This window comes from Merops nubicus, unplaced genomic scaffold (genome assembly GCF_000691845.1).
Source record: "Merops nubicus isolate BGI_N331 unplaced genomic scaffold, ASM69184v1 scaffold31703, whole genome shotgun sequence".
In the NCBI taxonomy this organism is placed as follows: domain Eukaryota; kingdom Metazoa; phylum Chordata; class Aves; order Coraciiformes; family Meropidae; genus Merops; species Merops nubicus.
The window spans coordinates 38,342-50,499 of record NW_008601489.1 but is presented as its reverse complement, the minus strand read 5'-3'; the positions used below and the strand labels follow the sequence as shown (position 1 = coordinate 50,499).

General features: G+C 43.3%; 1 protein-coding gene across 1 annotated transcript in view; it reads left to right on the top strand.

Annotated features, from left to right (window-relative positions):
- PTPRG (protein tyrosine phosphatase, receptor type, G) overlaps positions 1–12,158 on the top strand; it is a gene marked incomplete at its 5' end in the record, with an annotated part of 75,648 nt that overhangs the window by 50,354 nt on the left and 13,136 nt on the right. The window contains 6 exon segments of the mRNA XM_008938011.1: positions 7,684–7,780; positions 9,429–9,511; positions 9,739–9,873; positions 10,107–10,203; positions 10,206–10,250; positions 11,497–11,659. Of these exon segments, the coding sequence (XP_008936259.1) occupies positions 7,684–7,780; positions 9,429–9,511; positions 9,739–9,873; positions 10,107–10,203; positions 10,206–10,250; positions 11,497–11,659 (620 nt within the window).

Here is a 12,158-nt window from a genome sequence, read left to right as displayed (position 1 = left end):
AGCTGAAACAGAAAATCCAGCGTTACAGGGCTGCTAGCCTTGGGTGGGAGATACCACAACCATATCATGTCTTCATGCCTGGGGAACTTCTGAAAAGATGTATTAGGTTCTGCAACCATATGGGCTTTTTACCCAAAAAAAAATGCTTTTTACATTGAAGAGGAAGAGAGAAGAGGACAGCAAGGAGATGCTGAAAAAAATGTGATCAATACTACAGAATAAATAAATCTTCCTAAAGGTAGCCAGCACATAGGATTTTTTTAAAGGAAAACAGGATCAAAAATCTGTTCATAAATTTCTGTGGCAGAAGGTTTACGATGGAACCTGTGAAAGGAAAGACTAAGCTAGATACACACACAAACTCTGCCTGATGTAGTAGGTAAACATTCTCTGTTTGTTGCCAGTTTTTGGTGTAAGTCTCTTCCTGTGTTTTTGGCAGTGTATTGTGGGTTGTATTGAGTTGGTTTTTACATGAAGAAGATTCCTTTGAAAGTAAATTTCGTGAGTACTGCCTGCTCCTCTTAAAATGAACTGTAATTACAGCTAAATATTTTGTGAATGTGCTTTGGAAGTGTTTTACCTGCAAAGGAAAAAAAGGACTTTGAACTCCTAAATCTTCCCTTGGAAAGTACATCCAGAATGAATCCTTATTCCCTCTGGGTAATCAGTACAAGTAGCCAGCTTTATTGTCTGGTGATAGCTGGACTTTCTCGTATATACAGAATTGTTAAGATTTCCTTTGAGTCCCATGCATTTCCAATTTTGATGTAAACTAGAAATATGGGGTGAATCTAATAATGAACAGCAAATAGCTTTTTAAAATAAAACCCGTGATCCTGCATCACTAGTGCTGGTCTCTGATACAACTCTTTGTATTCAACCTTGGAATTTTTTCAACCTAATAGTGAAGGAATTTCACAGAGGTTTTTTGGCTTGCTCTCAGGCAGCTCCAGCACCCTGGTGCTGTGGCGTAGGGGGCAAGGTGCTGTATTTTTACAGCACAGCACCAGGGCAGGGTTTGGTGGCAAGACTGAACAGAGCCTGGGAGGCTTCCTGAGCCAGAGATTGTATCTGCTCCTTGTCTAGCCAAAGATTTTCTTGGCATCGTTATGTTCAGTAGTCTTTGACAGACCTTCCTTCATAAATTTCTAATTGCCTTTTGAACCCTTTTAGACTTCTGTTGTCCAAAGCATCCCATGGCAATGAATTCGGCAATTTGTTCCACAACAAGGGACTTCCTTTTGCTTTTAACTCATGCCTAATAGCTTCTTGTAGTGCCTCCTAGTTTTTGCATTACAAAGTACATCCCTGTTCACTTAAATGCCCCAGATGATTCTATCTCCCTCCCTCATATTCTCCCTTAATCATCTGTTTTCAAATCTGAAGAATTCTAAACTGTTCAGTCTGTTTGTTTGGGGAAGCCATTCTAGACTGACAATTACTTGTTCCCTCTGTGCCTTTTTTCCTTCGTTTACCAAATCCTTTTCAAGATGGGAACACCTAAACTGTGCACAGTATTTAATGAGTGGGTTTACTGCAGAGATCTGTGGGAGCACAGTGATGATTTCTGTTTGGTTTTCTATTACTTTCCTTCTTCCCAACATAATATTTGTGTTTTTAACAGCTACTGAGCACTCAGCTGACACCTTCAGAAAACTCTCAGCTGTGACCCCAAGGTCTCATCACTGAATGGCAACAGCAAATTGGGAACCTGTCAGTATATATGTATAGTTAGGGTTGTTTTTCCCAAGTACCACACTTCGTATTTATCCACATTGAATTTCATTTGCCATTTTTTCATTCAGCCACTCAGTACTGTGAGATTGTTTGGTTTCCCTTCACAAATAGCTTTTGTTCTAACTATCCTTAATAATTTTGTATCATAAACACACTTTGTCTGCTCTGCAGTCCATTTGTGAACAGATTAGGTCCTTGTAAAGACCAGCTCATGAAATCTGGACACTGACAATTCCTGGGCAGGTGAGTCTCACCTCTAACCTGTTAGTATAAAAGGCTACTTTATTTCCTTTTGCTCCAAGAAAGGTCAGTTTTTGAAGTAATATTTTCTGAGAGGCCTTTTCACCAATATTTTGGAAATCCAAGTATGCTATTCTCTTCCAGACTGTTCTAACCAATAGACTTCTTCAGGGACCTCTCCACAGTACATTAGAGGCATTCACTAGCTCTGCTATTTATTACAGTGTCTAGCAGTTTGCCCCACAGAGAAGTCAGATTTAGTGGGCTGTAGTGCCAAAATCCCTTCTGGATCTCATTTTAAAAACTGATGTCACGTTTTTCATCTTCTATTCCCCCAACAGCCTGTCTATATAGGGCATGTGCCCTCCAAATTCTTGTATCAAAAAGAGCATGAAATGCCACCTCCCACGGCAAACCTTGTCATTCCCTCCCCCTGGGCAGTGACTGGAATAACACAGTAGGGTTTTTGAGTAGCCGTGTCCTTTGGCTCTAAGAAAGGAACACTGAGCCAAGGAATCACCCTCCATCCCCAAAGCTAACTGTGAATTCTTATAGTACAATGCTGTATTTGGACTTCTGAGATCAGGCAGTTTTATTTCCCTCCTCCCTGGCTCTGGAGTGGGTTGGTCAGTGCTGCTGTGGGAGCGATTGGAGTGGGTGAGTGCAGTCTCTGCAGCCCTCTCCTGCCCGTGCCCGTGCGAGTGTAATGATTCTTTGCCAATTTGGAGTCTGAACAGGCTCGCTGAACTTGGAGGCAGGCTGTCTAGCTCCCTCATCACATAAATTGAAAATATCTTTATACTCCAGTGGCACCTTCTTCTAAATGTCCTGAAATGTAAGAAATAACATAAATCTGTATCTTCAGTGATGTGGCAGGGATTTGCTAACGTTATTCTCGTGGTTGCTGCTGCTCAGGGCAGGGGTCAGTAGCGGTTTTTAACCGGTGACCCCGCAATGTGATTCTCTAGCGAAGCGCGTTGAAGACAGATAACACTGCACTTTGTGCATTTCTTGAGACACTAAAACCACTGTGTAGCTACACTGTCATCCCTTACAGATTAGACACAGCTTACACCAGACACATGCTTGTAACTGCATCGACACCAAGGAATTTGGCAGTAGAAAGATGCCATTTCAAAAGCATGCTGCTAGCAGACATTACTGCGCTGGGAAATGTTTTATAACCCTGGCCCAAAATTGCTGTAATTAGAGATATTCTCAGCCTGTGCATTGCTGTTCTGAAACCAAAGGGAAGCAGCACTGTGAAGCTGGAGGAGGAAGGATAGATGCAGAATAGGGTCTTCCTGGAGTTCTCAGTTCTTATCTCACCGCTTGACCTACCCTGTGAAACTGGCATTGTGAATTAAGAGATAAAAGTTGAAGAGAAGCAATAAAAGTAGTTCAGATATCTGGGCTTTCTGTTACTAACCACAGTATACAGCCATACCAAAAATTTCTGCCTGGAAGCTCCACTCAGAGGAGCCATCACACCTCATGGGCAATGCATGGTTTCAGACAGACTCTGACGCCTCCCCTCCCTGCCTAATGAAGGGCAGGATACCGCAAGCAAACGGTCCTCCACCATCCTCTCCTCTCTTTCATTTCCATGAGTTTTTAGCTAGCTATTCACAATTCCTCCACTGCTATTCCTGTGTTGAGCCCTTTTGGTTTGTTTGTTTTCCCCTTCTTTCTAGACTGTCCCCAGCTCACCTCTCTCTTGAGTGCCATCAGAGAGTTTATACTAGTGCTAAATTATTGCAAAAATCTACCCTATTCCTGGGGGATATCTTCAAATACTATCTGCTGTCTCTGTTGGTGTGCCGTCTTCATGTTTGCTGTGATAAAACAAACAGCAAGAGCACTACCACAGAATTCTCTAATTTGGGATGAAAATAACAGATCAAAAGTGATTTTAGGGGTGGATGAACTAGCTGCTTTCATGCTGAAAAATCACAGTAATATCAAAACGTAGCTATGGATCGTCTCTAATTTAGTCTTTGAGATTAGGATCCTTTCTTTGTTCATGATTCCTTCTCATTGCTATTCATAGGCTTTCACAGTTCAGCCCCTGCTAGGACATCAGACTGAAGTAATGGGAAACAACAGCAGCACTGCATAAGGCCAAATCAAGAGACCGAGTTCCTGCTCAGTCACTGTAGCAAAAAATTCTTGCTCAGATCCTTATATTGCCAGCAAGATGTGGGAACAGTTTGATTTTACACTTAAATGGAAATTCTTTGAAGTTTAGAAGAAACTAATCTGTAACTTGTTTCAGAAAGGCAATGAAAATGGGTCGTTAAACCTGGGTGTATCAAATTCCAATTAGCATTAGCATGGACAATATAATTAAAAGGTAAATTAGGCATAATGGCATAGACTAGAACACTTTTTACAGTAACTAACGGTCAATTGAAACCATGTACTTTGGTTTCTTGGTTTGTCAATGATAAGTCGAAAGGACAGAATAAGAGGCTGTATCCATTCATCTTTGGACAGTAATGTGTTCTGCAAAGTTAAACGAGAAGAGCAGCAGCGTGCTAGCCAGCCACCATTCAAATCAGTGGAGGAGACTAAGTGGGATTAAGGAAAGCCAAAGAAAAGACTCCAGAGCGGAAAGGTTTGTGGATGAATTATGGATGTGGTGATGTGGACACTGTCTGTCCTACTCCAAGGTGCCAGTAGCAGTTTTGCGCTATTTGGAGATGAGTTTGTGTAGGCTGGAGTGAGCAGCCTGGGATCAGACCTGACCTGGTGGCCTGCCTGCAAACTGAAGTTGTAATAATAATATAATCATCGTGATGTTTTAAATGCAAAGGAAAGCCTTGATAGCCAGTAAGATTTAGAAATCCCAGGATATTCATTGCACAAGCAATAGAAAATGCTGGGAAAGCAAATATGTAATATACATAAGTGTGGTAAAATGGCATAATTGGAATGGTGACTTTTTGAACTTTCTCCAGGGTGATATTTATTAGCAGCAGGCTGTCCTCTTCTGCTGAAGGGTAAATAATACTCTCAACAGAGGCATAGATAACAGGCTGCAACTAGTCTTGTCTTCTTGCAGCATTTTGTGCATTGATGAAAGACAGCCACTTTGACTTTAATAACAAAAGAATGTTAACTTCTGCTTTATTGTCTGGTGGGTTGAGCCTGTGGTTTAGTAATTTGCTGTTAGAATTTGGAGAGATGAACCTAGGAGGGTAAGAGAGCATGGATAACCACCCTCTGCTCTCAGCCTGATCTGTCCAGCAGCACAGCCAAACACTGTCAGTGACCAACATGGAGCTCGAGGATGTTCTGAGGCCCTTGCTCACTGGACAACTTCAGTGCTGGTTGTGTCCTAGGCTGGGGTCATGGGTGAAGTCAAAATGTTGTTCTACGTTGATTTTTAAAACTACAAAAAGCATTGATGTGCCCTGGCAGTGGGGAGCTTTTCTTGAACAGAGAAGAACAGCTTTTCTCCTTTTGCTGTGTTTTGCAGCATGCAGACATAGGAGTCCACCATTATAGCAGCTTTCCAGAGTATTAAAAATCATTTAGAATGGTATGTGTTAAGGAGAACCATTTTCAGACGATCAGCTCTCACAGCATCAGACCTTCTTTTCCATTGCTGTATTTTTTCACCGTCTTAGCTTAATCTTCCTCTTCTATTAACTTTATATTGGCCAGCTGGGAACATGTACAGTTGAGAAAACAGTCAGCATCAACATAAAAAGGTTAATTAAAATGATTAACCTCACCAACAATTCCCTTAAGGAAAAATCCTATAGAATTTAATAGAAAATGATACATTTACTATGTAGTATTTAAACTGTCAGAGAAAATTCCTTAGCAGGGAGGTAATTCCCTATTAAATTCTATAACTTTTTAGAGTATTCTCTATAGAACCTTATTGGATTCGTCTGTATTAAATTCTACAGCATTTGGCATAAATGTTTCAATGCTAATAACTTCTAAAAAGAATTTAATAGTGGTGCAGGGATGGAGAGTTTGATGTGAGGCTTTTCAAAAGCAAGGGGTTATTTTTTAGAAGTGACCTACAGCAGTACAGCAGTGATGTGATATGATTTCCAAATGCAAAAAAAAAAGGTAAAACAAAACAACATTAAATCAACTTAACATGTAAGTAATGCTTCTTTTCCAGTTACAACTTAGCCTGAACTGATCCTGCCCATTGTGTAATCAGAAGTCCCTTGCCCACTGGAGCTGACAAGCAGAATTAGGGGAAGCACACACTTTAATGTGTTTTTTTATTTCTGTGATAGAAATGGAACTATGAAAATTCTATTAGGGCCAGCTGAGAGTTTTGCTTGATTCCTCTTTCTCTTTGCTCAGCTCATCTCTTTGAATTTAGTATGGTTCTCCCTATGGAGAGGAGGTGGGGGGAGAGAGAGAGACAGAGGGAGAAAGAAGCAATTCTTATTTGGGAGTGTCATGTGAATATAAAAGCTATAAAATCTTCAAGGTTTTAGTATACTTTGCACTTTTAAAATGTTAATGTTGGGGAAGATATCAAAATTGCTATGCAAGTCCTTTGTGAAATGGCTGCATAAAGCTAAACTCTGTTATATCTGCTGTTTGTATAGCATTTCTCTTGATAATTTTTCTCTGTCACTTAGCTCGTGATCTTTGTAGCAGCTGTGAGCTTCTAATGACTTTCCCTCTTAGACAGGTTCTGTACTGTTATTTTTAAAGCCTGAAGTACAAAGTAATTTGGCACTTCCCCGTATATCCTTGGGGGAAATTGGTTCTCTTTGGTGCAATTTCTGGGATTCATGAAAGATTAGAGTAAATATAGTTTCTTCCACAACTTCGTAAACTCCAAACATTGACATTTTTTTTAAAAAAAAAAAAAAGTGTTTTTAAATTAAGAATATTTATGCTAGTGATAAGAAGGTTTTTTTTCAGGAATAGATCTGTTGTTGGACAATGTAAAGGCTAGGTTAAGAACTAAAAAATTGAAGGTAAGTAGGTATCTAGCCTACAGCCTTAGCTAGCCAGAAATCTGCATCTCTAGCTTCATGAACACCTGGGCAAGCCTGGCCTCTTTCTGCTTTGTAAATGTATATATACGTGGATACAGCCTTTTATCTTTTTCCCTGTATGGTGCACTGTTAATCAGTGTCTGAGCAGTGGTATTTAAAGCACTCACTGCTATCTTCAGAGATCTATTTTATTTATATTTTATAAAAGGCATCTCTGTGCAGAGAACAAACAAAAGGTCACCACCAGACTGAAATGTCAGAAACCCTGTTTTGAGAGGTTATAAGCAAAGAAGTTGTCCATGAGCAAAAGGCTTGTGTTGAAGTGCGTTTCTGTGCTTTGTTCCATACACCCCACCGGCCACTCTTGCCTTTGAGGGACTCTCATCTTCCCTTCCCAGGAGGGGACAGAGAGGGACATCACAGCAGATGCAGTCCAGAAGACAGACGGACTGCTGGTCAGAGCGGACAGTTGGCCCTCAGGGTGTCCAAAGTGCCTCTGTCCTCAGGTCTGTGGAAGGATAACCATACACCAGGGAGCAGCCAACACGCCTTGGTTTAAGCAGACCATGTCACTCAAAACAATACTGAAGGGTTTTGTGTTCAACCCAGCAATGAGATACTGATATTTTAAACACGTTTTGTGCAAGCTGTTGCAGAAGGAGATAAAACTTAAATTTGTTTGGACTGACACATCCTCCATTCCAATAATTTTTATGCCTAGGAAGTGCAGCGCTGTACGGCCGACATGAACATCACTGCAGAGCATTCCAACCACCCCGACAACAAGCACAAGAACAGATACATCAACATCCTAGCCTGTAAGTAAGCACAATGAATCAACCCAAAAAAGCACAGTCCTCTCATGGTGTCTGTGTGTGACTGGAAAAGGCAAGCAGCTTCAAGTTACATGATTGAACAATAATTAATAAACATGTGAAAGTGTGGCTGAGAGGTGATTTCCCTACTAAAGGCAGTGGATGTGTTGACTTCTCTTGGAACAGGATTTCACTCCAGCTTTTGTTTTAAAATCTTTTGCAGTTTAATGGGACAAATGTCTGTTTAGAAGCACACATTGTGTATGAAATTTTGTGGAGAATAAATTGATGATCAAAGGAGCTCTTCTGCCCACTAATGTCTGAAAACTGGACTAAGGGAAGGGCATGGTGGAGCAGAGTTTTATTGATGATTCCTGGGATTCCCTTATAATCCCCAAGGTGCTAAATCTTACAGAGGGTATCTGCTGTATTTCAAACTGCTTCAGCTCTGTGTATGACTTGGACAAACAGTGGTCTTTGTAGCACAGTGCCAGCTTTGCCTGTATTCCTCTGAGAACTGCAAATCTGGACACAGCGCTAGAATGCAGATTATTGCAGGTCTGGGATGGAAATGTGGTAACTTTTTCTATGTTGTTCTCTGATGTAAAAAACATGGCAGATGCAGCAGTCCCTGTGGTTTAGGAACAAAGATGGAGAGCTGCTGATAAAAAGTTCACAATGTTCATAAACATTGCAATAAATCTAGAAGGTTCTTGATGGCATAGGAAGGAAATGCATGTCTCTAACAGAAATAATCAAGGTGCCAGCTAAGGATCAAGTCCTGGACCTTTAAAAGACTTGCTGTGTGGCCTTGGGCAAGGGGATTCATTATGGTTGTCCCAACTCTGATTTTCGACATAGATGTCTGGTCACTCTAGGCACGGAGAGAGAAATACCATTGGAGAACTGGAGCAAGCACTCTGGTCCTCCAGACTGCCCTTGCAGGAACCTCCCTCTCTCCATTGGTGCTCAGCAAGGGCAACTGAAACCAGATTCTTCATGCTTAATGTTAGCCCATGTGTCTCCTCTCTGCATGTGTTGGAAGTGCCACCCAATCTAATGCTGCTGCCTATGAGCAGAAGGACTGCAATTTTTTTCTGATTTAAACCAAAATCAAGCATTTTGATGGAACAAAAAGAGGAGCTAAAGAGCGTGACCTAAAATCTGTCCTCCTGATGCAGCAAGGGTCTTGTAGGAGTGAGGACATTCACTCAGCTCCCAGAGCCAGCAGGGCTGTCTGAGCCCAGCACCAAGTGCAGGATGATGAGCCGAGGCGCTGAGCCAGGCTGAGCCAGCTTCAGTGCCTGGGCACGGCGTGCTGCAGCCCTGCAGGGAGCCCTGGCTCTCTGAATCACACCACACACACTGTATGATGTGGATGATCCCAGAGACTGTGCTCCTGGGGCTCCAGTGTCCTTTAAAGGCAAGCTCTCCCAGCACGAACCACGTACTTTAAGGGATGTGCAGCCTGAGGACCTAACATGAACAGATGATCAAGAACAGGTACTCCCACACCCCCCCCGACTCCAATCCAAGGCAAATTTTTTCTGTGTATTAATAAAGGCTACTCCAGTACCTAGGAAATGGGATTTTTATCCACAGTTGTGCACTGTGTTTCCTTAATGCTTCTCTGCTGTTTTTTATCCTGCAGATGATCACAGCAGGGTGAAGCTAAGGCCTTTACCAGGAAAAGATTCTAAGCACAGTGACTACATTAATGCTAATTATGTTGATGTAAGTTGCTTGAATTGTTTTTTCTTCCCTAACTCTGAAATCTTCCGCACGGAGGAAGTATTGCCAGTTGTGAAGTGGTTGTGCTTTCCAACTTCACATGATAATTTTGCTACAAATTCCTCACTATTCTGAATGAGAAAGGCACCTTTCTTTGTTACCTTTAAAATATTAATATGTCTGCCATGATGTTGCTTTCATCTCACCTGGCATTATGGTTTTCTTTGAAGGGTTACAACAAAGCAAAAGCCTACATTGCTACCCAGGGACCTTTAAAGTCTACCTTTGAAGATTTCTGGAGGATGATTTGGGAACAAAATACTGGAATCATTGTCATGATCACAAACCTTGTTGAAAAAGGAAGAGTAAGAGATTTTCTAGTTTGTTAGAAGTTCCTCCTTACCACCTCCCCAGATCACATGGGCAGAATTTGTTTTTAAATGGTTTGGGATGATATATATTGATGTATAATATATAACTAACAAAACAGAGGGATACAGAGCTAGCCACGATCTGGCTTTTTTAAAAAGCTCTAGACAAAAATGCAAAGCAGCAGCTCAAACCCTTAGGCAGCTCACTCAACTGTGTCTTTGTTCAGAGAAAATGTGACCAGTACTGGCCATCCGAGAACAGCGAGGAGTACGGCAACGTCATCGTCACGCTGAAGAGCACAAACATCCACGCCTGCTACACTGTGCGCCGCTTCACAGTCAGGAACACCAAGATGAAAAAGGTGACTAAAGCCTTCACTCTTCTCCCCCAGATGCCTTCTGGCTTATAGAATCATAGAATCCTCCAGGTTGGAAGAGAGGCCTTTAAGATCATCAAGTCCAACCATTGAGCCATTAGGGCTCTAAAGTCCTCTGCTAAAACAGATCAGAATCTGTCAGGGTTGGAAGGGACCACAAGGATCACCCAGTTCCAGCCCCTCTGCCATGAGCAGGGACACCTCCCACTAGATCAGGCTGTCTACAGCCTCATCCAGCCTGGTCTTAAAGACCCCCAGGGATGGGGCCTCAACCACCTCCCTGGGCAACCCATTCCAGGGTCTCACCACTCTCATAGTGAAGAACTTCCTCCTCACGTCCAGCCTGAATCTACCCCCTTCCAGCTTTGCCCCATTCCCCCTGGTCCTGTCACTACCTGAAAGTAGCCTAAAAAGTCCCTCACCGGCTTTCTTGTAGGCCCCCCTCAGATACTGGAAGGCCACAATAAGGTCACCTTGGAGCCTTCTCTTCTCCAGACTGAACAGCCCCAACTCTCTCAGTCTGTCCTCATAGGAGAGCTGCTCCAGCCCTCGGATCATTCTCATGGCCCTTCTCTGGACATGCTCCAGCAGGTCCACATCCCTCTTGTCATGGGGGCTCCAGAACTGGATGCAGTACTCCTGGTGGGGTCTCAGCAGAGCAGAGTAGAGGGGGAGAATCACCTCCCTCGACCTGCTGGCCACACTTCTCTTGATGCAGCCCAAGATCTGGTTGGCTTTCTGGCCTGCAAGTGCACACTGCTGGCTCATGTTGAGCTTCTTGTCCACCAGCACCCCCAAGTCCCTCTCCTCAGGGCTGCTCTCCAGCCAGTCCCTGCCCAGCCTGTATGGGTGCCTGGGATTGCCTCGACCCAGATGCAGGCTTGTGTGAGGTGCAGGGCACACCAGAACAAAACTCAGCCTTTGTACAGGCAACTTGGAAGTAGCAGATGGATAGACAGTAAGTAAGCAAAGCCAGGATTATGAGGAACCTGATGAAAAGTTTAGCTTGTATTTCTTAAGTTCACTGCTGCTTTGGTGTCAGAGTCATTGCTGTTATTACTTGTTCCCACATGTATTTTTCCTTGAACTCTGTCTCCACCTAGCAGGAGGCAGAGCTGCAGAAGATTTCTTCCAGCACTTTTTCAGCTGAGGAAAGCAGTGGGATTGAGTATCTTTCTATGCTTCTCTTCCCTAACCTGTGTTTTCCTCCTGCACACGCTTTGCACGCAGGGTCAGAAGGGAAACCCCAAGGGGCGGCAGAACGAGAGGACGGTTATTCAGTATCACTACACCCAGTGGCCTGACATGGGGGTGCCCGAGTACGCCCTGCCTGTGCTGACCTTCGTTAGGAGATCCTCTGCAGCCAGGACCCTGGACATGGGGCCAGTGGTGGTGCACTGCAGGTATGATGGGTGTGAGGAACTCTTCCTGGCAAGCATACCTAGTGCTCAGCATGTGCTCTTACGTGCCAGCTAAGACAAAACGCCGGAGGCTATTAACACAGGAACGTGCCAGCCCCGTGGGTTGCAGGTGGACACGAGCTTCTTTGCCTGCATTTTAGGACAGCCCTAATGCAAAAGCTTCCCAGCTGCATTAGCAAAATCCAGTGTCATGATACTGAGCTGCTGAGCATTGCACTGATGTGGTTGTGCCATTCCTTGTCCAAAGTTGGTTTGTAGCCTGCCCATTCAGTGTGTGGGCAGGGCAGGATCAACTCTGTTGGCAACCAGCTATTTGAATAGACAGACACCTGGGCATGCTAATGCCACTGAACGATACTCACATTCACCAGCACTTGCAGTCAACAGGGGATTTCCCTTCAATGAGTTAAGGGATGTGGTCTCCAGCACTGTGTGTGAGGGGGCTGTACTGCAGCATAGCATAGGAAAGGGTGATAGGGTA